Source organism: Emys orbicularis, chromosome 1 (genome assembly GCF_028017835.1).
Source record: "Emys orbicularis isolate rEmyOrb1 chromosome 1, rEmyOrb1.hap1, whole genome shotgun sequence".
Lineage (NCBI taxonomy): Eukaryota > Metazoa > Chordata > Testudines > Emydidae > Emys > Emys orbicularis.
Genome location: NC_088683.1, coordinates 138,594 through 164,969, shown reverse-complemented (window position 1 = coordinate 164,969; position 26,376 = coordinate 138,594). Strand labels below are relative to the sequence as shown.

Below are 26,376 nucleotides of genomic sequence, written 5' to 3'. Positions count from 1 at the left end.
GGCACAAAGTACTTCCGTTCTGCCCTCTTAGAGATGGGGGGCAAAGAAGCCTGGGCTTGCCACAAGGTGTTTGAAATTTTTGCCACCCCTTTGTGGAGTGGGAGGGCCACCCTGCCCGGTGCCGAGGGTGATAGGACGTTGAAGAGGGAGTCTGAAGGCTTCCTCCACCTCCTTGGCCTGAAGGTTAAGGCTTGATGCCACCCTTTTCAATAGTTCTTGGTGGGCTTTAGAGTCCTCCTGCGGAACAGAGGGAGGAAGCGCCGTAATTGCCTCATCGAGGAGGATGAGGATGCGGGTGTGGTACTCTGTGTATCCACTGGTACCGGAGGTCCCACCACTTGGTTGTCCTCCGGGTGCAGAACTGAAGATGCACGTACCACCGAATCCTTTCTGGGAGGCTGGGAAAGGGCGGCCGATGGTCTTTCCGAGGCTCCAGCCACCGAGCGAGCCCCCACTGGGGGCTGCGTCGGGGGCCATAGGGCCCACTGGTACCACGGTGCTGGCCCAGGAGCCCGGTGCCACTGCACCTGCTGTGGCACCGGCAGAGCGGGCTGTTCAGACTGACTAGCCTGTCCCATTGACCAACGACTACGAAGGGCGGACAGGCTGGCGTACGACCTGCAGCTGTCCCTGGATCGGGAGGAGCAGTGGCATCGGGAACGGTGCTGACCACGAGATCGTGATCCCAACGTGGAAGAGCAGTACCGCCGGTAGCAGCTGCTCCGCAATTGGCTCTGGTGGGCGAATCCGCAACAGCAAGGTGCTGGCAATCGACGCCTGGGCCTGCGGGGGCGGTGCTGCGGCGGGGTCCTGGAGCGAGATGAAGAACGGGAACTGCGTCAACGCCTGTATCGCAACGGGCTACGGTAGCCTCTCAGAGACGAGGCCCTCTGGTGCCCTCTGTCTGGGTCTTGACAGGATCCGGTCCCTCGAGGCAGAACGGTGCCTGGAACCCCTGTCAGTTGGAACCCAGCCAGACAACCTGGTGGGGGTTGACGGGGACCGGTGCAGACTGCGCATGGGCCGGTCGCTGAGCGGCGAAAGGTGTCGGGAACATTCCCTCAACCGGGAATGGTACTGATCAGGTGGCGACCCAAGCGGTGGCTTGCCTCTGGACCAGGGAGCCAACAGCGACGGTGCCCCTGGTACCGGCAGAGACAGAACCCCGGGCGGCTTGCGGTGCCTCTGGTGTGGAGGGCACCCGGACATCCGGGGAGGCCTGCGCTGAGTGGGCTGGGCTACTCCGCTCAACCTGAGTCAGAGGCCTGGCGGCTGACAGGGACCGAGAACTGCCCAACATGGGTCTAGACTCTCCCCCAGTCTTGCTCCGGTGTCTCGGCGGAGAAGACCTCTCCTTAGCCTTCTTGGCGTGCCCTGCGGATGGGGAGCGGTGCCGGCTGGTGGAAGGCAATGAAGGGTCGCTGCACACCGACACCGCGATACCCAGTGCTGATTCGGAGCAGCACACCGGAGTCGGGGTCAGCGCTGACTCCATCAGAATGGCTCAGAGCCGAATGTCCCTTTCCTTCTTGGTCTGAGGCTTGAAAGATCTGCAAATCTTGCAGCAATCGCTGAGATGGGTTCCTCCAGACAGCATAAACAGTCCGCGTGCGATTCACTCACTAGCATCGGGCGCCTGCAAGTGTCGCAAGACTTAAAGCCCGGGACACGGGGCATGCCCCGACCCGGGCGCACTAAACTAAACTAACACTAATCTAAACTACTTCAACTACAGGTACTACTAACTAACTATGAACGAACAATAGTTCAAGAGGAAAGCTGCAGAAAAGCTGGAGCAGAGCAGTTCCGATGCACCTTCACTGGCAGCAAGAAAGAACTGGGGGTGGGGGGAGCGCACAGTGCCCCTTATACCATGCCATAGAGGCGCCACTCCAGGAGTCGCGGGGGGCGCTCCCCTACGGGTACTGCTAGGGGAAAAACTTCGGGCACCGGTGCACGTGGCGAGCACGCACACCTAGTGTGGAATGCAAATGAGCAATCCCTCGAAGAAGAATTTGAAAGTGAATTCAATCGTTGATTGGCCAGAGAGGCGGTGATATGGCAGCAGGGCTGCGCTCCTCTCCTCCACTGGAGAGGGGGAAGGGGCCTGTCGACTGAGACATCGAGCGAGCGGCCCGTGTGAGGAAAAGGCGCTGTTGCCACCGCTATGACATTCAAGGGGAGCCGGGCCTGGGACCGTTTTTACAGCACCCGCTGCTGCGGTTGCTGCCATGTCTGTACCGGGACCATCATCCTGGGGACATGGTACATGGTGGTGAACTTGTTGATGGGCATCTTGCTGACTGTGGAAGTGACCCACCCTAATTCAGTGCCGACTGTTGACATACAGTATGAAGTCATTGGTAATTACTATGGTTCTGAGAGAATGGCTGAAAACGCTTGTGTTCTCTTTGCCATCTCACTCCTCCTGTTCACGATAAGTGCAATGATGGTGTATGGAGCAATTGCTCACCGAGTGAGCTGGCTCATTCCACTCTTCTGTTACCAGCTCTTTGTCCTCAGTTGCCTGATTGCCATCCGTTCTCTTACTTACATGCCAAGAATCAAAGAGTATCTGGATGAGTTACCAGATTTCCCTTACAAAGATGACCTCCTCGCACTTGACTCAAGCTGTATTTTGTTCGTTGTCCTGGTGTTTTTTGCCTTATTTATCATCTTAAAGGCCTATCTAATTAACTGTGTATGGAACTGCTATAAATACATCAGCAACAGAAACTTACCTGAGATAGCCATGTACCCTGCATTTGAAGCTCCTCCACAGTATGTCCTGCCAACTTATGAAATGGCAGTGAAGATGCCTGAGAAGGAACCCCCACCTCCTTACATACCTGCCTGAAGCAACTGTGCTTATGTTAGTTAACATCTGTACCAGCTTCTTGGGTTTTTGTCCTTTTAATCTTGCAAAATTGCTTAAATAGTCAGGGCTTTAGGAGCAAACCTTTCTGTTGAAAGATATTTGATATAACTCTACTAAGCAAAACACATCTGGCAGTAATTTTTTTTCCTGCTTGTTTTAGTTTTTGTTCTCTTTAATGGTCTTAAACATGTTTATTGCCTTAGAGTCTTGTACTACAAACATTAGAACTACATGAGTGAAGTTATTCAACTGAACAACTCATATGAGTAAAGTTAGCCGCAGGCATACATGTCTGCTGGGTCGGGCCCTTAATTTGTAGAGTAATTTTTGTAAAGTAGTTCATAAAGACAATCTGATCTACCAGCAAAATGAGTTTTTTGCCTTTCTTTAATCATTTTTTTTGGGGGGGAAAGAGGTTGGGAGGGAGGTTTGAATGTGGTGTGTGTGTGTGTATATACATATTTTTTACTTTGCACTTTTCTCACACTATCTTACCTTATTGAAAGTGAAAGGCAGCTTGGGTGAAAGTGATCATGAAATGGTAGAGTTCATGATTCTAAGGAATGGTAGGAAGGAGAACAGCAAAATAAAGACAATGGATTTTAAGAAGGCAGACTTTAGCAAACTCATGGAGTTAGTAGGTAAGATCCCATGGGAAGCAAGTCTAAGGGGAAAAACAATTGAAGACAGCTGGCAGTTTTTCAAAGAGACATTATTAAGGGCACAAGAGCAAACTATCCCACTGCATAGGAAAGATAGGAAATATGGCAAGACACCACCCTGGCTTAACCAGCAGAACTTCAATTATCTAAAAATCAAAAAAGATACTTACAAAAAGTGGAAACTAAGTCAAATTACAAAGGATGAATATAAACAAATAACACAAGTATGTAGGGACAAAATTAGAAAGGCTAAGGCACAAAACGAGATCAAACTAGCTGGACACAAAAGGGTAACAAGAAAACATTCAACCAATATATTAGAAGCAAGAGGAAGACCAAGGACAGGATAGGACTGTTATTCAATGAGGGGGGAAAACAATAACAGAAGATGTGGAAGTGGCAGAGGTGCTTAATGACTTCTTTGTTTCGGTTTTCACCAAGAAGGTTGGTGGTGATTGGACGTCTAACATAGTGAATGCCAGTGAAAATGAGGTAGGATCAGAGATTAAAATAGGGAAAGAACAAGGTACAAATTACATAGACAAGTTAGATGTCTTCAAATCACCAGGGCCTGATGAAATGCAACCTAGAATACTCAAGGAGCTGACTGAGGAGATATCTGAGCCATTAGCGATTATCTTTGAAAAGTCATGGAAGACGGGAGAGATTCCAGAAGACTGGAAAAGGGCAAATATAGTGCCAATCTATAAAAAGGGAAATAAGGACAACCTGGGGAATTACAGACCAGTCATCTTAACTTCTATACCTTGAAAGATTATGGAGCACATAATTAAGCAATCAATTTGCAAACATCTAGAAGATAATAAGGTGATAAGTAACAGTCAGCATGTATTTGTAAAGAACAAATCATGTCAAACCAACCTGATAGCTTTCTTTCACACGGTAACAAGGCTTGTGGATGGGGGGAAGCGGTAGATGTGGTATATCTTGACTTTAGTAAAGCTTTTGATATGGTCTCGCATGACCTTCTCATAAACAATGCAACCTAGATGGATCTGCTATAAGGTGGGTGCATAACTGGTTGGAAAACCATTCCCAGAGAGTAATCATCAGTGGTTCACTGTCATGCTGAAAGGGCATAACGAGTGGGGTCCCACAGGGATCAGTTCTGGGTCCAGGTCTGTTCAATATCTTCAATGATTTAGATAATGGCATAGAGAGTACACTTATAAAGTTTGTGGACAATACCAAGCTGGGAGGGGTTGCAAGTGCTTTGGAGGATAGGATTAAAATTCAAAATGATCTGGACAAACTGGAGAAATGGTTTAAAGTAAACAGGATGAAATTCAATAAGGACAAATGCAAAGTACTCCACTAAGGAAGGAGCAATAAGTTGCACACATACAAAATGGGAAATGACTGCCTAGGAAGGAGTACTGCGGAAGAGGATCTGGGGATCATAGTAGATCACAAGCTAAATATAAGTCAACAGGTCAGCACTGTTGCAAAAGAAGTGAACATCATTCTGGGATGTATTAGCAGGAGTATTGTAAGCAAGACACAAGAAATAATTCTTCCGCTCTACTCCACGCTAATTAGGCCTCAGATGGAGTATTGTGTCCAGTTCCAGGTGCCACATTTCAGGAAAGATGTGGACAAATTGGAGAAAGTCCAGAAAAGAGCGACAAAAATGATTAAAGGTCTAGAAAACATGACCTATGAGGGAAGATTGAAAAAATTGGGTTTGTTTAGTCTGGAAAAGAGAAGACAGAGGGGACCATGATAACAGTTTTCAAGTACATAAAAGGTGTTACAAGGAGGAGGGGAAGAATTGTTCTTCTTAACCTCTGAGCATAGGACTAGAAGCAATGGTCTTAAATTGCAGCAAGGGAGGTTTAGTCTGGACATTAGGAAAAACTTTCTGTCAGGGTGGTTAAACACTGGAATAAATTGCCCAGGGAGGTTGTAGAATCACCATCATTGTCTAACCTGCTCTTAAAAATCTCCAAACACCTGTCAGGGATGGTCTAAATAATACTTAGTCGTGCCACGAGTGCAGGGGGCTGGACTAGATGACCTCTTGAGGTCCCTTCCAGTCCTATGATTCTACGTTGTGACCAAAAGGGCTAATGCATAACCAGGGGAATCTCAAGTAGGAGTAAAGAGGTTATTTTTTACCTCTGTATTTAGCGCTGGTGCGACCACTACTGGAATGTGTCCTGCTTTGGCATCCACAGTTCAAGAAGGATGTTTATCAGTTGGAGAGGGTTCAAAGAAGAGTCACAAGAATGATAAAAGGATTAGAAAACATGCCTTATACTGATTGAGCTCCTTGAGTCTATCTATTTAGCTTAGAAAAGAGAAGGTGAAGGGATGACTTGATCACAGTCTGTAAGTACTTACATGGGGAACAAATATTGAATAATGGGCTCTTCAATATGGCAGAGAAAGGTCTAACATGACCCAGTGGCTGGAATTTGAAGCTACACAAATTCAGACCAGATATAAGGCATACATTTTTAATGAATAAGTAATTAACCATTGGAACAGTTTACCAAAGATCGTGGAGGATTTCCCATCACTGACAATTTTTATAGCAAGATTGGATGTTTTTCTAAAAGATATACTTTAGGAATTATTTTGGTGAAGTTCTATGGCCTGTGATATACAGGAGCTTATACTAGATGACCATAATGATCCCCTTCTGGCCTTAGAATCTATGAATAAGACTATGATTTTTACACTTCTGCCTGAGATGCCTGGGAGCTGCAGGGTACCCCTGCCACGCAGCGGGAGACCCCCGGAGCTGGCGGGGACCCCCCAGCACTCCCAGCAGCCCCTGCAGCTGAGCTTCCCAATTTGTCATAGATATTTTTAGTAAAAGTCACAGACAGGTCACAGGCTTCCATGAATTTTTCTTCACTACCTGTGACCTGTCTATGACTTTTACTAAAAATATCGGAGACAAAATCTTAGCCTTATCTATGAATCTATGACTCCACCAGCTATGGGCAATGCAAGCATTCCCTTCTCAGCCTATGCAGGCTTTGCTATCCTTCTGCAGGTTAGCAATAGGCACACTCCAACCCCGAGCCCTCCAAACATCTCCCTGTAGTACCCAGCCCCTGGTCCACTGGACACACTCAGTATCACAGATACACTATTCCCAAAGGAATAGTACACCTCAGTTTACCAGGTACACCTCAGGATCACTGCTCTGCTTAACTTACAGCTCTTAGATTTGTTACAGTAAAAACAAGTTTATTTAGCCAAGAAAAGAGCTTCAAGTAATAGCAAGTAGGTAGAAGTACTTGAGACAATTGGTTACATCTAACACAAAATAATAGATCTTAAACTAATTTTGATGGAATATATGGGCTAAAAGGTGTTAACATAACCCAGTCACTGTCCAACATTAAACAACTGGAAATGAGGTTCTGGGTTTCTCATGCAGAAACCTCAGCCTGCTTAGTATCATGACAAGAATACCATTAAACAGTGCTTTAATCTTTTAATAAAGATACAGAAAAGAAGGGAAAACAATTAAAGCCTTTGAAATGTAAAGTATTAAGTAAGGCTTTCATTTTAACATTTTTTGTTCTCTTTCCCTTTAGCAGGAGAGAGTTTTCAAAAGCAAAACCCCTTTGACAGTCTCCGAGATGCTACCAAAGGTGGTGGTAACTCCCGTTCTGGGTAAAAGAGAAGTGAGCTGAGGCGGGCTGAAGCTGGCTTCTTTGGATCTGAGCCAGGTGGATCCTTAGGCTCAGCTCCTGCTAAGTAGGTCACTGCTTTATGAATCAAGTGTGGTCCTTTTGCCTCTTCTGCAGGGGATCAGTGCCTGAAGCAAGTCTCCTGGAATGCTCCATGCTCAGAGACTCTGTTCAGGGATTTTTGGCTGCAAGACCCCCTTGCAGGAACATTGCCTGCAGCTAGTTCTGGAGCTCTTTCCTAGCCCATGGTGTTAAGGTCCTGCACATGCAACAGACAAGTGTCCTTCTATGGGGCAAGCTTAACATATTCCCACTTCAGATGCCCATGTGGAGAACAGCGGGAACAAGAGGTGCAAGTCTCTTGGAGGTCTGATCCTCTATATCAGACCCAAGGACTCATGACAGAGCACAAAGAGCCACACAGGCGCCAAAATGTACTTAAAAATCAGAATTTGGAGCAAATAAACTAGAACCAACTAGAATTGACTAAAACAAACAAAAGACTAAGAATAAAAAAGCCCTGGGAACAAAGTTCCAAAAGCCCAGGTCAAGAAAGCTGAGTGAGGTTCCACATCAGCTCGCTATTGCGATTGGAAGTAAATGAAATATATGACACACCTTGGCCCTGTTTCTATTCTAACTCTTTGAGCATTCTGAGCCGCAAGGGCGGGGAAAGGGGACACACAAGGATGCTCCAACAAGCACTGCTTTCTAGACATTTACACCTATCCCCACTGCACAGTTGGTGCATCCCACAAATGGAAACATACAGAGGACGCTCAAAGAAAAACTTGTGTTTTCCACTCTAATACATTTGACCCACCTGCTTTCAGATGCTGTGACCCCACTCCTCCACTCTGGCTCCTCCCTGACTGAATTCCAAGCTTCCAATTTCCCTATAATATGAAGGGAACTCCATCCTTGCTCACCTGCCTTTGGTATTGTTCCTCTATGACCTGCGACTTGGACAGGGGTGACTTCACACAATCTTGCACAATCCTTTGCAAGTGACTTAGCTGCTGGTCTTTGTCTGCCAAGGCCATCAAGTACTGCTCTTTTGCCCTCTTGTTTTGCATCTCCCATGTGGTCTTCTCCTGTCTGCAAAGCAACATATAGTCGACATTATAGAGGGCACTTCCTACAGTACGTCCTGCGTAGTCACCTGCAGTACTGAGGAAGCCCAGCACAGGCCTAGCAGGGGAACAGTCATTACTCCCCGCAGTTAACCTATGCCAGGAGAGTTTCTTTGCAACAAGACACTGCTGCTTAGAGACAGAGATACCCAAATCACACAGTTGAGGACTTAAACAGAGCAGGGTTCAGGAAGCCATTTTGCAGTTGGCTTGGGGGCTGCAGCATGTTCACTGCTACACATTTACAGTACCCCTGGACAATATGTTTTCCTTTGTCTTCAGACAGTTTGGACTAGACTGTGATAAACAACTTGTGTCAGTCTGCAAGGCAGGGATGAAAGGTAAATCACTTAGTCTTCTCACTGGCTGGTTAATTTTAGCTCTGTGGGGAAGGACAGACTGCTGTATGAATATTTATGGACTGCATTTGTTAAGGGTGACAGCAGCATGGGTTGGGCATCAAACTAATAAAATAAAGAATAACTCACTCATAAGTAAGGATGGCTTCTGCAGTAACACAAATTAGGTTAACATCTAAGGGGCCTCAGAGAAGAAGCTGGTCACCAGGTGGGGAGGGAGAAATTTGGTCCCACGTTCTAGTACTGCATAAATTAGGTATAATATTGGATGGGGGCAGTTATACATTCCTCTGCAATATGCAATACTAGCCACCGCTGGAGGCAAGAAACAAAATTAGAAGAGCCACTGGCTTATTCCAGAATGAGAGTTTCATATAACCACCTGACCTCATCCTCCAGCCATCCGCTCTATTCCCAATGGGACCCCCCAAATCTTGCATTAAGGAGATTTTTTGCCCCCCTAGACCAGTATGCAGAAGGGCTGTTCTCACCTGAGCTGGTGGAGCTCCTGTTGGCAGGAAATGCTGTCCTGCCTCAATTGTTCTTGGAGACAATGCTGTTTATCAGCCTCTTGCTGATACTCCTGCAGTCGAGCCTTTAAGTGAGAGATCTCAGCTGTTTCCATGCCAATCTGCAGGTACTGCTGCTGCAGATTCTTCAGCTCTGTCAGCTTTAATCAAAGGAAAACAGCAGAATGACAAATCCTGTAACTGATGCTGAATAGACAGGCAAAGTTTTTTAAATTATTTACAGAAATTCCTAAGGTGCTCTTCACTATGGTATCTGGAGAAGGTGGTCACATCCGGCAGGCAGGCAGGGCTTATGAAGTGAACCATCACTTACTAGACAAGTCCTGCTAAAAGCAGCTCAGAACAGCATCAGCGCTGGTGAACTGGCCAATCTTGATTTAAAAATTGCCAGAAGCAAAGAACCCAGCACAGTCCTTAGTAAGTTGTTCTAATAGCTAATTACCCTCACTGTTAAAATTTACACCTTATTTCCAGTCTGAATTTGTCTAGCTTCAACTTCCAACCAATGGATCTTGGTGCATCTTTGCTAAATTGAAGAGTCCATTATCAAATATTTGTTCCCCATGTAAATAAACTGTGATCGTCACCTCTTAACCTTCTCTTCACTAAGCTAAAGGATCTGATACCCTTGAGTTTATCACTATAAAGCATGTTGTGAAAGGGTCAGGCGAGACAGCCATGGGAGAGTGCTACAGGAAGTCATAGCGCAGGAGCAGGTGGTGATGGCGTTGCACCACCAGGGAGCTGAGCTCCAAGCTGGCCACGATGTAGTGACTGGGCGTCTCCTGGCAGTTGCTGTTGTAGCTGAAGACGCATTTCTGCAAACTGTTCAGGGTCATGAGGCTGACCTGTTCAAACATGTCCAGGGATGCAGAGCCTGACACCACCAGCCGGCGCCACTTGGCATGCATGATGTCAGTGCTCTGAGTCCCTTTTCCCTTGGTAACTGAACAGAGGTTACTCTAGGTTAATTAGGACACCAGAGGCCAATCAAGGGCCTGCCAGAACCTGTTAAAAGCCTCCCCTCCAGGCAGATAGGCGTGCGTGATAGGAGTGATGGGAGGAAAGTGTGCTACTGGAGAGCTGGGTGGTGCAGATGCTGACAAGCACCAGGAGGGAAAACCCCACAGGTACAGAGGCGAAGGGCAGGGGAAACCCTACCCAACACGATGAACAGCCCTTCTGCACCCCGGAGGTCTGAGGGAAGAGACCTCGCTGGAGGGGAGAGACTGAACTGGGGGCCTGGTTTGTTGCCACGACGCCCGGAGGGGCTACCAGAGACCAAGAGGCTTCCCTCCCACTTCCCCGTCAGGGAGGCTGGGAGGAACCCTGCTCAGGCAAGCATGGACAGCAAGCCCAAGGACATGGGGAAATTCTGAGGTAGAGAGGAATACACTGGCCCACCACTAATTGGAAGCACAGAACTCACCGAGGCAGAGGAGCGCTGTCACAACGTTTTCCAAGGCCATGTCTACACTAGCACTTATGAAAAAAACCCCCACCCCTAAGCGACATAAGTTTTGCCAGCATAAGCGCTCACGTGCACAGTGCTATGTGGGTGGGAGAAGCAAGTCTAAGTGGAAAAACAATTGAAGACAGTTGGCAGTTTTTCAAAGAGACATTATTAAGGGCACAAGAGCAAACTATCCCACTGCGTAGGAAAGTTAGGAAGTATGGCAAGAGACCACCTTGGCTTAACCAGGAAATCTTCAATGACCTAAAACTCTTTCTTGAGTCCTACAAAAAGTGGAAATTCGGTCAAATTACAAAGGATGAATATAAACAAATAACACAAGATGTAGGGACAAAATTAGAAAAGCCAAGGCACAAAAGAAGATCAAACTAGCTAGAGACATCAAAGGAAACAAGAAAACATTCTACAAATACCTTAGAAGCAAGGGGAAGACCAAGAACAGAGTAGGCCCATTACTCAATGAGGGGGGAAAGACAATAACAGAAAATGTGGAAATGGCAGAGGTGCTTAATGACTTCTTTGTTTCGGTTTTCACCAAGAAGGTTGGTGGCGATTGGACGTCTAACATAGTGAATGCCAGTGAAAATGAGGTAGGATCAGAGTCTAAAATAGGTAAAGAACAAGTCAAAAATTACTTAGACAAGTTAGATGTCTTCAAATCACCAGGGCCTGATGAAATGTATCCTAGAATACTTAAGGAGCTGACTGAAGAGATATCTGAGCCATTAGCAATTGTCTTTGAAAAGTCATGGAAGAAGGAGAGATTCCAGAAGACTGGAAAAGGGCAACCCAGGGAATTACAGACCAGTCAGCTTAACTTCTGTACCTTGAAAGATAATGGAGCAAATAATTACGCAATCAATTTGCAAACACCTAGAAGATAATAAGGTGATAAATAACAATCAGCATAGATTTGTCACGAATAAATCGTGTCAAACCAACCTGATAGCTTTCTTTGACAGGGTAACAAGCCTTGTGGATGGGGGGAAGTGGTAGAAGTGGTATATCTTGACTTTAGAAAGGCTTTTGATACGGTCTCGCATGACCTTCTCATAAACAAACTAGTGAAATACAACCTAGATGGAGCTACTATAAGGTGGGTGCGTAACAGAGAGTAGTTATCAGTGGTTTACAGTCATGCTGGAAGGACATAACGAGTGAGGTCCCGCAGGGATCAGTTCTGGGTCCGGTTCTGTTCAATATCTTCATCAATGATTTAGATAATGGCATAGAGAGTACACTTATAAAGTCTGCAGACTATACCAAGGTGGAAGAGGTTGCAAGTGCTTTGGAGGATAGGATTAACATTGAAAATGATCTGGACAAACTGGAGAAATAGTCTGAAGTAAATAGGATGAAATTCAATAAGGACAAATGCAAAGTACTCCACTTCGGAAGGAACAATCAGTTGCACACATACAAAATGGGAAATGACTGCCTAGGAAGGAGTACTGCAGAAAGGGATCTGAGGATCATATTGGATCGCATGCTAAATATGAGTCAACAGCGTAACACTCTTGCAAATAAAATAAAATAAAATAAAATAAAATAAAATAAATAAATAAATAAAATCCTTCTGGGATGTATTAGCAGGAGTATTGTAAGCGAGACACGAGATGTAATTCTTCCGCTCTACGCCACACTGATTAGGCCTCAATCCGAGTATTGTCCAGTTCTGGGCGCCACATTTCAGGAAAGATGTGGACAAATTGGAGAAAATCCAGAGAAGAGCAACAAAAATGATTACAGGTCTAGAAAACATGGCCTATGAGGGAAGATTGAAAAAATTGGGTTTGTTTAGTCTGGAAAAGAGAAGACAGAGGGGACATGAGAACAGTTTTCAAGTACATAAAAGGTTGTTACAAGGAGGAGGGAGAAAAATATTTCTCCTTAACTTCTGAGGATAGGACAAGAAGCAATGGGCTTAAATTGCAGCAAGGGTGATTTAGGTTGGACATTAGGAAAAACTTCCTGTCAGAGTGGTTAAGAACTGGAATAAATTGCTTAGGGAGGTTGTGGAATCTCCATCATTGGGGATTTTTAAGAGCAGGTTGGACAAACACCTGTCAGGGATGGTCTAGATAATACTTAGTCCTGCCTTGAGTGCAGGGGACTGGACTAGATGACCTATTGAGGTCCCTTCCAGTTATATGATTCTATATTCATAAGAAAACTATGAAAATGTGGTCTTCATGAAGTTAGTATAAAGTGAGTGGACAACTGATTGAAAAACTATACTCAAAGAGTACTTGACAACGGTCCCCAGTCAAACGAGAAGTACCTATCAAGTGAGTGGGGTCCCACATTGTTCTGTCCTGGGTCTTGTACTATTCAATATTTTCATTAACAACTTGGATGATGAAGTAGAGAGTACATTTACAAAATTTGCGGATGACATCAAGCTGACAGGGGTTGCAAACATTTTGGAGAACAGGATTAGAACTCAATCTAATCCAATCTTAATCGGAGAATTGGTCTGAAATCAATAATAAGAAGATGAAATTCAATAAAGATAATTACAAACTACTAGGCGCAGGAAGGAAAAAAAAAATCAAATGCACGACTGCAAAATGGGGGAAGAGAAGGTTACTCTCCTTGTACAGTAACTGAGGTTCTTTGAGATGGTTGTCCCGTTGGGTGCTCCACTTTAGGTGTCTGTGTGCCCTGCACCTGCCTTGTTGGGTTGTGCATGCGCCGTTACGGTCTCGCGCCTCTTGAGGCAGTTACATAGCATTGCGCAACCAAACGTCCCTTGGTTCCTTTTCTATCGCAGAGAATCCGTGTGAAAACTCCGAAGTAGAGGGGGATGAGGGAGGGTAGTGGAGCACCCATAGGGACAACCATCTTGAAGAACCCCAGTTACTGCACAAGGTGAGTAACTCTCTCTTCTTCTTTGAGGAGTGTCCCTGTGGGTGCTCCACTTTAGGTGCCTGTTGGGCAGTCTCTCTCTGTGGAAGGGAGGGGCTTCAGAGTTGTGTTATGGATGGTGGATAACACAGTGAGCCCAAAGCGAGCAGCTGATGCTGATTGTTGCTCTATAGCATAGTGTTTCATGAATGTGCAGGCTGATGCCCAGGTTGCTGCTCTGCAAATGTCAGTAATGGGTATGTTGTTGAGAAAAGCCACAGATGCTGCCTGTGCTCTGGTAGACAGTACTCCCACTGGGGCTTGTAGGTGACACTTTTGGTAACAAAGGTAGATGCATCCCGATATCCATTTGGACAGTCTCTGTTTTGAGATTATTTGGGCTATTGAGCATTCTGTTATGGAGACAAATAGTCTCATGATTTCCTAAATGTTTTTGTTCTTTCAATGTAGAAAGTCAAAGTTCTGCCAACGTCCAATGTGTGAAGTGATGCCTCCCTTTCGCCTGCATATGTATTTTTGAAAAATACAGGTAAATGTGTTGGTTCAAATGAAAGGGGGAGGTGACTTTGGGTAGGAACTTGGGGTGTGGTCTTAAAGTAACTTTAAAGAACATTGTGTAAGGGGGATATGCCATTAGGGCACCTAGTTCTCCCACCTGGCTGGCGGATGTGATGGCGATGAGGAAGGCCACCTTCATAGATAGGTGGAGTAATGAGCAGGTAACGAGGAGCTCAAATGGCTTTCCCAAGAGTCAGCGAAAGACGAGGTTGAGGTCTCACATGGATGGCAGGTTCCTTGTTGTGCTGTAAGTGTTCTCAATGCCCCTCAGTGTTTAGTGGTTGGGTGAACAAATATGGTGACTCCATCCACTTTCTTGTGGAAGGCTGTAATAGCCGCCAAGTATACCTTGATAGAGCTTGTGGACAGCCCCAATTTTTTAAGTTCTAATATGTAACCCAGGACCCTTGGTAACGGGCAAAATATAGGCAAAAATCGGTCTATCTTGGCACCAAGTGTTGAACCGTTTCCACTTATGGATATGTGTTTCTTCTACTCGTTCTACGGCTGTTCAGTAATATGTCTTTTTACTTCCTCCAAACAGGTAGTCTCGACCCCTCTTAGCCACGGAGCAGACAGGTCTTTAGGTGGGGAACTGCGAGGTTGGGATGGTGGATGTGTCCCGTATCTTGTGAGAGGTGGTGAGGCATTAGGGGAAGGGTTTGAGGTGGGTGTATCACCATCCTCAGAAGGTATGGGAATCATGTTTGCCTGGGTCATGTTGGCGTTATTATGATTACTTTGGATTTGTCTTTCTGGAACTTGTGTATGACACGGGTTAAGAGTGGGGTCGGAGGAAATGCATACATAAATGGTGCATGCTTTGAGCAGGTGATTGAACTAGATGACCTCCTGAGGTCTCTTCCAACCTAATTTTCTATGATTCTATGATTTTATGATCCCATATGATGAGAGCATCACCTAGGGAGAGGGCTCACAATCCTGCTCTGGAGCAATATCATGGTCACTTGGTATTCTGTGCTGTTGCAAAGAGGTCTATGGTAGGGAATCCCCATCGTTTGCATACTGTATGTAGAGCACTGGGATCTATCTCCCATTCGTGGCTCTGTGCAAAATCTTGGCTAAAGGTGTTGAGTTTTGGCATCCCAGCAGGTAGGATGCCAACATGTGGATGTTGTTGCTGATGCACCAATTCCAGAGCCGTATCACTTCTGTGCATACGGATTGTGATCGTGCACCCCTTTGGCAGTTTATGTAAGACATGCACGCTACATTGTCCGGGGGGATCCTGATGGCTTTGTTTTTTATTAGAGGTAGAAAGTGACTGCATGTGTGGCTGACTGCCATTAGCTCCAGCAAGTTTATGTGCATGTTGAACTCTGAAGGGGACCATCGGCCTTGGACTGTGTTGTTGAGTAAATGTGCTGCCCAGCCTATTAGAGAGGCATCTGTGGTGATTGGCATTGTTGGGGTCCTTTGTAGAAATGGGTCCCTGTGCAGACGTTTCTTGATTGTGTCCACCATTTGAGTGAGTCTTTTACCTTCCTCAGCATCGTGAGCCATCTGCTTAGGCTGAGTCTGTGTGGAGTGTACACTGTTCGAAGCCAGGTCTGCAGGCATCTCATGTGAAGTCTGGCATGTTCGACAACAAACGTCGCTGCTGCCATATAGCCTAGTAGTTGGAGACATGTCCTGGCCAATATTTGTGGACTGTCTGTCACTGTTGAAATTAAGTTGACCAGTCTGATAAAGAGTGGTTGAGGTAGTGTCGCTGTTGCACAGATGAGGCAAGCTCCGATAAATCCTAGTATCTGGACGGGGGTCAGTGTGGACTTCTGACTATTTATTTGTAGCCCTAAGTTTGTGAAGTGTTATCGTGCTCTGTGTGGTGCTTATTGAAGAGGGATAGGGAAAGAGGGTGGGTAGGTGGGATAGAGGTAAAGGGGATGGAATAACTGTTTTAGATAATTTCCAAAACCCATCTGTTGTGATGGTGTTCCAGACTTGGTAAAATGGTGGTGATCTCTGAATGGATGGGAGACAGTTTCTGTTTCCTGAGTTAGAGAGTATGGTGGTCTTGTGCCTGCGACCACACCTTCAAAATTGTTGTCTCAAGGTGGACTGCTGGGATGTCAAGGGTTGATTTTGGTTTTGCCGACCTCTGATTTGTCTTTGTTTATGCCGTTGGTCGTACTGCCTGTGAGGTTGTGTGTATGGCGGTGAGTGAAATATCTGGATATAATACCTGCCCTATTTCTTTTTATTTGCAGGTGTGTAGATGCCCAGAGATTTTAAGGTTGCCCTTGAGTCCTTAAGGGTGTGGAGGGACTCATCTGTTTTAGCCACAAATAACTTTGGGTCTTCGAAGGGCAGATCCTCGACAGTCGACTGGACTTCCCTGGGAAATCCCAAAAGATGTAGCCAACATGCATGGCGCATGACAACAGATGTTGCGATGGATTGTGCAGCCGTGTCTGCAGAGTCAAGTGAGGCCTGTGGTGATATTAGCCTTGAACTGTTCTTTTTTTATCCTCAGGTAAATGGTCAATAAATTCTGACATTTTTGAGAAAACTTTGAGAGTACATTTGTCCAGTAAAGCCTCATAATTTGCTATGTGAAATTGTAATGTGGCAGAAGAATATGTCTTGAGACCGAAGAGGTCTAGCCTCTTCTAGTCTTTGTCTCATGGGGTTGCTCTGGTGTGGTGCTGTTTCCCCCTCTCATTTACTGCCTCCACTACCAAGGAGTTTGGTGTGGGGTGTGTAAACAAAAATTCTGCTCCCTTAGATGCTATGTAGTACTTTCTGTCCTATCTTTTGCACGATGGTGTTGCAGTTGCGGGTGTCTGCCAGATGGTTTTGGCAGGCTCCATAATAGCATCATTGATCAGTAGCGCAATCTTTGTTTAGGTTGATGTCTGGAGTATGTCTAACAGTTTATGTTGTGACTCCAGCACCTCTTCGAGGGATACGTCCAGTGACTCTGCCACCCTTTTAAAGAGTTCCTAGAACTACTTGAAGTCATCCCCTGTGGTGGGAGGTGGGGGCATTATCGTTTAGTCTGGTGACAAAGATGACAAGTTAGGCAGCGGTGAGGCTTCCTGATCCGAGATTTCCTTCCGTTTCCTCAGTCATTTCTTCCTGTGTCTCTGAGGGCGGTGGGGGAGGGCAACAAAAATGATTAGGGGTCTGGAGCACATGACTTATGAGGAGAGGCTGAGGGAACTGGGATTGTTTAGTCTCCAGAAGAGAAGAATGAGGGGGGATTTGATAGCTGCTTTCAACTACCTGAAGGGGGGTTCCAACGAGGATGGAGCTCGGCTGTTCAGTGGTGGCAGATGACAGAACAAGGAGCAATGGTCTCAAGTTGCAGTGGGGGAGGTCTAGGTTGGATATTAGGAAACACTATTTCACTAGGAGGGTGGTGAAGCACTGGAATGGGTTACCTAGGGAGGTGGTGGAATCTCCTTCCTTGGAGGTTTTTAAGGCCCGGCTTGACAAAGCCCTGGCTGGGATGATTTAGTTGGGAATTGGTTCTGCTTTGAGCAGGGGGTTGGACTAGATGACCTCCTGAGGTCCCTTCCAACCCTGATATTCTATGATTCTATGAGGTGGTGATGGTGATTGTGGCGCTCTTGATCTTGATGGGCTAGGGGCCCTCCAATGTTGAGCCCTGTGTAATGCCCACGGATCCCAGTATGGCTAGTTAGGTTGGAATGGCATGGCTGCCAGAGCCCATAGGTCCCCAAACCAGGTATGTGCATCTGCAGTAGGGGGGTATTCCGGCCAGTGTGATGATCCAGGTTTGGGTGAGGAGCGATGAGGTGTATAAATCACTACTTCATCCTCATCTTCATCGTCGCTGGAAAGAGTGGGAGCTGACCGCAGTGGAGTAGTCAGTCGGCTCAGTACCAATCAAGTTGGAGTGCCATCAGTACCGAGGAGCGGAGATTCCGGGGTTGAGGAGACCATCAGGTCTGTATGTTGCAAGAACTGATGTGGCACCGGGAGCGTCGGTGCCAGAGTTGACATTGCTGGCAGTGCAGGCGTATGATCTACAAAAGTCGATGCTGCAGGTCTTGTGCCGTGTTGGGTAGGTACCGCAGGTGGCACCATTTTGCTGCTTGGTGCTGAGCGCCTCTTCAGCTCCATGTGTACTGGTGCCGAGGGCATAAGTTTGCCCTGTGAGAGACAGTTAGAGCTTGCCCACTTTGGGTCTTTTGCTCTCTGAGTGCTCACAGTGCCAGAGGGACCTGGTGCCTCAGAGTCCGATGTACTCAGTGCCAATGGTACTGAGGAGTACTTGTTAGGAGGCGATTGCTTTTTCTTAGTGGATTCCCAGCGAAGCGAAGACTGATTCTGTTTTGTGTGTGGCTTTTTTAGGTACAGGCTCTTTTATGGAGGCTGTTGAGGCAGGACCTCTGTCAAAGGCTGCTAATGGTGACCATTGGCCCGGAGGGGTCCTCGACTCGGGGTCTGAGGCGGGTCTGAAGCATTTCTCCATCATCAGAAGTTTTAATTGGAGGTCTCTCACCTTCCTTGTTTTAGCCGTAAGGTTTCGGCAGCGTGGGCACTTTTGGGGAATGCGAGTCTCACCGAGACAGTGGATGCAGTGTGTGTGTCCATCCGAGATCAGAATTGATAGTCTGCAAGTCAGACAGCGTTTAAAGCCGGGTGATCCAGGCATGCTGGAGAGACACAGTTTTTGCTAAAAGGGAGTAGTAACTTGGAAGGATTCTAACTTATCTTCCTACTCTAAGGGGATAGGGATAGCTCAGTGGTTTGCGCACTGGCCTGCTAAACCCAAGGTTATGAGATCTAATCTATAGAGGAGAATAATTTCTTTTTGGATAAAGAATAAAGAAGTAAGGGTAGTAACCTTGATAACTAACTACTACAAGCTATGTTTTCTAAGGGTAAATGAGGTGCTGCTAAGTTGTCCCAACTCAAGCCAAAGGCAGTAGAGAAGGAACTGAGGGACAGTTGGTAGCACAGTGCTATGTAACTGCCTCGAGTGGCACAAGACCATGATGGTGTCTCTGATTTTAGGCACAGGGCGCACAGACACCTAAAGTGGAGCACCCACAGGGACATTCCTTGAAGAAGAATAACTGGCTAGGCAGCAGTACTGCAGAAAAGAAGCTGGGAGTTATAATTAATATGAGTCAGCAGTGACGATGCTGTTGAGAATAATGCAAATGTCATTCTGGGACGTATGAACAGGAATGTCGTATTAAGACATGGGAGGTAATTGTTCCACTCTACTTGGCATTGGTGAGGCCTCACGTGGAGTACTGTGTCCAGTTTTGGGCATCACACTAAGAAAGATGTGGAGAAACTGGAGAGAGTGTCAATTTTTTTGATAAGATGATAAGAGGCTTAGAAAACATGACCTATGAGGAAAGGTTGAAATAACTAGGCATGTTTAGTCTAGAGAAGAAAAATTATAATAATCTTCAAATATGCAAAAGTTTGTTATAAAGAGGATGGTAATCAATTGCTCTCCATGTCCACAGAGGGTAGGACAAGAAGTAAATGGCTTAATTTGCAGCAAGGGAGACTTAGGTTAGATATTACAAGGATAGTTAAGCACTGGAACAGGTTACCTAGGATGTTGTGGAATCCCCATCATTGGAGGTTTTTAATAACAGGTTAGCTAAATCTATCAGGTGTCAAGTATCAGAGGGGTAGCCGTGTTAGTCTGGATCTGTAAAAAGCAACAGAGAGTCCGGTGGCAGCTTTAAGACTAACAGATGTATTGGAGCATAAGCTTTCGTCGGATGCATCCGACGAAGTGGGCATTCACCCACGAAAGTTTATGCTCCAATACATCTGTTAGTCTTAAAGGTGCCACAGGACTCTGTTGCTTTTTATAAATCTATCAGGGATGGCCTAGGTATACTGAATCCTGCCTGAGCACAGGCAAAAGGACAATATGGACTGTTCAACATCTTTATTAATGATCTGGATGATGGGACAGATTGCACCCTCAGCAAGTTCGCAGATGACACGAAGCTGCGGGGAGAGGTAGATATGCTGGAGGGTAGGGATAGGGTCCAGAGTGACCTAAACAAATTGGAGGATTGAGCCAAAAGAAATCTGATGAGGTTCAACAAGGACAAGTGCAGAGTCCTGCACTTAGGACGGAAGAATCCCATGCACCGCTACAGGCTGGGGACCGACTGGCTAAGCAGCAGTTCTGCAGAAAAGGACCTGGGGATTACAGAGGATGAGAAGCTGGATATGAGTCAGCAGTGTGCCCTTGTTGCCAAGAAGGCTAATGGCATATTGGGCTGCATTAGTAGGAGCATTGCCAGCAGATCGAGGGAAGTGATTATTTCCCTCTATTTGGCTCTGGTGAGGCCATATCTGGAGTTGTGTGTCCAGTTTTGGGCCTCCAACTACAGAAAGGATGTGGACAAATTGGAGAGAGTCCAGCGGAGGGCAACGAAAATGATCAGGGGGCTGGGGCACATGACTTACGAGGAGAGGCTGAGGGATCTGGGCTTGTTTAGTCTGCAGAAGAGAAGAGTGAGGCGGGATTTGATAGCAGCCTTTAACTACCCGAAGGGGGGTTCCAAAGAGGATGGAGCTAGGCTGTTCTCAGTGGTGGCAGATGACAGAACAAGCAGCAATGGTCTCAAGTTGCTGTGGGGGAGGGTCGAGGTTGGATATTAGGAAACACTATTTCACGAGGAGGGTGGTGAAGCATTGGAATGGGTTACATAGGGAGGTGGTGGAATCTCCACCCTTATAGATTTTTTTAGGCCCAGCTTGACAAAGCCCTGGTTTGGATGTTGGTCCTGCTTTGAGCAGGGGGTTGGACTAGATGACCTCCTGAGGTCTCTTCCAAGCCTAATCTTCTATGATTTTATTATATGACCTCTTGCACAACTTTCCTGCCCTAAATTTCTAGGATTAGCCCTTTTGGCTACCAAGTTGCACTGGGAGCTCATGTTCACCTGATTATCTACCACAACCCTCAACTCTTTTTCAGAGTCACTGCTTCCCAGGATAGAGTCCCCCATCCTGTATGTATGGCCTACATTCTTTGTTCCTAGATATATACATTACATTTTGTAGTATTAAAATGCATATTGTTTGCTTGCATTCAGCTTAGCAACAGATCCAGATCATTCTGTATCAATGATCTGTCCTCTTCATTATTTACCACTCCCCCAATCTTTAGGTCATCTGAAAATTTCATTGTTAATGATTTCGTTTTCTTCCAGGTCATTGATGTTAAATAATATAGGGCCAAAACTGATTCCTGTGGGACCCCCCTAGAAAAGCACAATATCAATGGATTAGTTCCCATTTACAGTAACATTTCAAGACCTGTCATTTAGCCAGTGATTAATCCATTTAATGTATGCCATGTTAATTTTATAACATTCTAGTTTTTTAATCAAAATGTTATGTGGTACAAAGTCAAATGCTTTACAGAGGTCTATTACATCATAAGAACATAAGAACATAAGAAAGGCCGTACTGGGTCAGACCAAAGGTCCATCTAGCCCAGTATCTGTCTACCGACAGTGGCCAATGCCAGGTGCCCCAGAGGGAGTGAACCTAACAGGCAATGATCAAGTGATCTCTCTCCTGCCATCCATCTCCATCCTCTGACGAACAGAGGCTAGGGACACCATTCTTACCCATCCTGGCTAATAGCCATTTATGGACTTAGCCACCATGAATTTATCCAGTCCCCTTTTAAACATTGTTATAGTCCTAGCCTTCACAACCTCCTCAGGTAAGGAGTTCCACAAGTTGACTGTGCGCTGCGTGAAGAAGAACTTCCTTTTATTTGTTTTAAACCTGCTGCCTATTAATTTCATTTGGTGACCCCTAGTTCTTGTATTATGGGAATAAGTAAATAACTTTTCCTTATCCACTTTCTCAACATCACTCATGATTTTATATACCTCTATCATGTCCCCCCTTAGTCTTCTCTTTTCCAAACTGAAGAGTCCTAGCCTCTTTAATCTTTCCTCATATGGGACCCTCTCTAAACCCTTAATCATTTTAGTTGCTCTTTTCTGAACCTTTTCTAGTGCTAGAATATCTTTTTTGAGGTGAGGAGACCACATCTGTACACAGTATTCGAGATGTGGGCGTACCATGGATTTATATAAGGGCAATAATATATTCTCAGTCTTATTCTCTATCCCCTTTTTAATGATTCCTAACATCCTGTTTGCTTTTTTGACCGCCTCTGCACACTGCGTGGACATCAACATTATTACCTTTATCAACCAAACATATCATAAAAATAATATCAGGTTAGTTTGACAGGATCTATTTTCCATAAACCCATGTTGATTTACATTCGTTATATTATCCTCTGCTTTTTTTTTTTTTTTTTCCTTCTTCAAAGGATCGATGTCCAGCTAATAGGCCTAGAATGACCCAAGTCATCCCATTTACCTGCTTTAAATACTGACACATTAGCTTTCCTTCAGTCTTCTGGAACTTCCCCACTGTTCCAAGAGGTAGTGAATATTAACATTAGGGTCCAGTGAGCTCCTCAACCTGCTGATTTAAACATGTCTAACTTTAGCAGCTGCTGTTTAACATCTTCCTGAGATATTCACAGAATCATAGGGTTAGAAGGGTCATATAGTCTAATCCCCTCCCAAGATGCAGGATTTGTTGTCTCTAAACTATCCGAAACACATGGCTATCCAGCCTCCTTTTGAAAACCTTCAGTGAAGGAGCTTCCACAACCTCCCTAGGCAGTCTGTTCCATTGTCCTACTGTTCTTACAGTTAGGAAGTTTCCCCTGAGATTTAATCTAAATCTGCTATGCTGTAGTTTGAACCAATTGCCTCTCGTCCTGCCCTCTATGGCAAAAGAGAACAACTTTTCTCTATCTTTTTTATGGCAGCCTTTAAAGTATTTGACCACTGCTATCATATCCCCCTTAATCTCCTCTTTTGCAAACTAAACATACCCAGTTCCTTCAGCCTTTGCTCATATGGCTTGCATCATGGAGGATAGGTCCATCAATGGCTATTTGCCAGGATGGGCAAGGATGCAAAACCATGCTCTGAAATGTCCCTAGCCTCTATTTGCCAGAAGCTGGGAATGGATAACAGCTACTGAATCACTTCATGATTACCTGTTCTGTTAATTCCCTCTGGGGCACCTAGCATTGGCCACTGTCCGAAGACAGGATACTGGGCTAGATAGAACTTTGGTCTGATCCAGTATGGCCGTTCTTATGTTCTTATTTCATTCTTTTGATCATCTTTGTTGCTCATCTCTGAATCCTTTCCAGTTTTTCTACATCCTTTCTATACATTGGTGACCAAAAGTGGACACAGTACCTCAGCTGAGGCCTACCCAACGCCCAATAGAGCAGTAATGTCTCTGTTAATGCAATCTAAAATTGAATTCGCTTTTTTGCAACATCATCACATTGTTGATTCATATTGAGGTTGTGATCCAGCACAAGTCCCAGATCCTTCTCAGCAGTGCTGCTGCCAACCCAGTTTTCTGTATTTTTGCATTTGGCTTTTCTTCCCTAAATGCAGCACCTTACATTTGTCTTTGTTGAATTTCATTTTGTTGTCTATACCCCAGTTGTCCAATTTATCAAGATCCCTCGGAATTTTAGCTCTATCCCCCAAAGTATTAGCAACACCCACCCCCCCAGCCTTGTGTCATCTGCAAATTTGATCCGTTTGCTCTTTATACCTACATCCATGTCATTAATAAAGATATTAAACACTGGACCCAGAACAGATCCCTGTGGAACTCAACTTGAGACCTCCCTCCAAACCAACATCATTCCATTAATAGTGACTCTTTGTTTGCAGTTGTTTAACCAATTATGTATCCACTTAATGGTAGTTCCGCCAAGACCACATTTCTCCAGCTTACTTATCAGAATGTCATGTGGGACTGTGTCTAAAGCCTTGTTGACGTCCAGGTATAAGTTCACCACATTCCCCATATCCACTAAATTAGTTACCCTGTCAAAGAAGGAAATCAAGTTGGTTTGGCATGATTTGTTCTTGGTAAATCCATGCTGGCTGCTTGTGATTACCCCTTCATCCTCCAGGTATTCGCAAATTGAATGTTTTATACACTGCTTCCCACGTATCAAAGTCAGGTTGACTGATCTATAGTTCCCCACCTCCTCCTTTCCCCCCTTTTAAAAGATGGGCACCATGTTAGCCCTTCTCCAGTCTTCTGGGACCTATCCTGTCATCCATGAGTTTGTAAATATTATTGCCACTGACTCAGATTTCTTCAGCGAAATCCTTCAGTACCCTCAGGTGAATAGCATCTGGCCCCGCTGATTTGAATTCATTCAAATTGGTCAGAAGATCTCTGACATGTTCTTTACTTATTCCAATCTGTATCCCTTACCCTTTAGTGTCTATGTTAACTTCGCTAGTCATCCAGTCACGTTATTTTTTGTGAGAAGACTGAAGCAAAACAGGCATTGAGCAACTCTGCCTTCCTAGCATCTTCCATTACCAATTCACCTTCTCCACTGAGCAGCAGACCCACACCATATTAGTGGAATAGAAAGTCTTTCATCACCCATTATCATAAGATAGGATTACATCATTTTTTCCCCAAATACAGAATAGAAATATTTATTGGACCCTTCTCTTTTTTCTGCATTATTATTGATAATTCTATCATTTCCATCCAGTAATGGACCATTACCAGTGTTGGGATTCTCTTTGTTTATAATATACTTAAACTCCTTCTTATGATCCTTAAATCCACTAGCCATAGATCTCTCGTGTTCTTTTGTTTCCTGTGAAGGCATAAGTGATACCATTCCTCTGGGTCAGAGGCCTGCAGCTGGCGGGCTAATTAGCCCAACCCGTGCACCTCGGGAAAGACCTGCAATTTTAACTGGCTGATTCTCATAGAAGGAGAAGCAGGAAATGGAATGGGATTGCAACACTTAGCCAGAGGCTGGAGCAATTGCTGGGAGGAGTGGTGCCAAGAAACGAATGGACAGAAGGGAGATTGGGGAAAGTCCTGTTAACAAAACGTCTCTGAGGTAAGAACCAGGAATTGTTGGGTTGATGAACTCATGGGATGAGGGACAGACTTGGAGAAAGGGACTTTCTCTTCAAAGTCTGTACAGGTTGAACCACTGAAGCTTTGATCCTATTTCCACTAAGAAGTCTTAAAATAAAACCCACAGTAACTAATCTGCCCAGAAACTACCTTCTCTGGATTCTGTGAGAGGGCCCAGGCAGAATTTCCCCAGGGAGGGAGTGGGTTCAGCTAGCACAAGCATGAGTCCAGCCAGAAGAGAGCGCTGTAAGGTAGGGCCCAATCCTGTACACTTCCTTTATCAATTTTTTTTAACAATTTCTAACATTTATATTAACAACAATTAACTTTCCCATTTTTATATATATATATATATATATATATATATATATATAGAGAGAGAGAGAGAGAGAGAGAGAGAGAGAGAGAGAGAGAGAGAGAGAGAGAGAGAGAGAGAGAGAGAGAGAGAGAGAGAGAGGCGCCTTCACCTCCCTTCTAAGCCACGCTGGTCTTTTAACCAGCATGGCCTTCTTTCTCAGTTGTAGATCTTTGTGTATCTAGTAAAGTGTTCTTAAACAATTCCTAACTATCATAAGATTTTTGTTTAAATTATTCTTCCCAGTAGTTGTTTTCAGCTTTGTGAAACTTTTTCTTTAAAAAAAGCATCAAGTTTTTTATATATAACTGGCTACAACTTTACAAGTGTGTATATATGATACTGGCCCTTCCTTGTTTTCTGCTAAAATACATTTAAGCGTTTTCCTACTGTCACTTGAAGTTATTGCTATAGGGATGTTATGTAAATGTGAATGGGAGTTCATGAGAGACACACTTTGAAGATGTGGCTCACATTATGAGCAAAGTTGAGAACCCTGGACTAGAGTATCTGTTTATACAGTAGAACCTCAGAGTTATAAACACCAGTGTTATGAACTGACCAGTCAGCCACACACCATATTTGGAACCGGAAGTACACAATCAGGCAGCAGCAGAGACCAAAAAAAATGACAAAGTAAGGAAACTGTTTCTGTGCTTGTTTCATTTAAATTAAGATAGTTAAAAACAGCATTTTTCTTCTCCATAATAAAGTTTCAAAGCTATATTAAGTCAATGTTCAGTTGAAATTTTTGAAACAACCACCATAACGTTTTGTTCAGAGTTACAAACATTTCAGAGTTATGAACAACCTCCATGCCCGAGGTGTTTGCAACTCTGAGGTTCTACTGTATAATCTCATCCAGGGCATACCATAAG

The 26,376-nt window shown here is 45.0% G+C and overlaps 2 protein-coding genes across 2 annotated transcripts in view; one reads left to right on the top strand and one right to left on the bottom strand.

The window, feature by feature from the left end:
- The window catches only part of GOLGB1 (golgin B1), a 108,875-nt gene that overhangs the window by 17,069 nt on the left and 65,430 nt on the right, over positions 1–26,376 (bottom strand). The window contains exons 16-17 of the mRNA XM_065400653.1: positions 9,195–9,373; positions 8,141–8,309 (exon numbers count right to left, since the gene is read on the bottom strand). Of these exons, the coding sequence (XP_065256725.1) occupies positions 8,141–8,309; positions 9,195–9,373 (348 nt within the window). The remainder of the gene's footprint in view (positions 1–8,140; positions 8,310–9,194; positions 9,374–26,376) is intronic.
- On the top strand, positions 2,153–2,886 carry LOC135875697 (lysosomal-associated transmembrane protein 4A-like). Its single transcript, XM_065400665.1, has one exon. The coding sequence runs from the start codon at positions 2,168–2,170 to the stop codon at positions 2,855–2,857; it is 690 nt and encodes a 229-aa protein (XP_065256737.1). The 5' UTR covers positions 2,153–2,167; the 3' UTR covers positions 2,858–2,886.

Excerpts from the sequence above, each read along its gene's own strand:
- LOC135875697 (XM_065400665.1), top strand. The coding sequence starts at position 2,168 with ATGACATTCAAGGGGAGCCGGGCCTGGGACCGTTTTTACAGCACCCGC.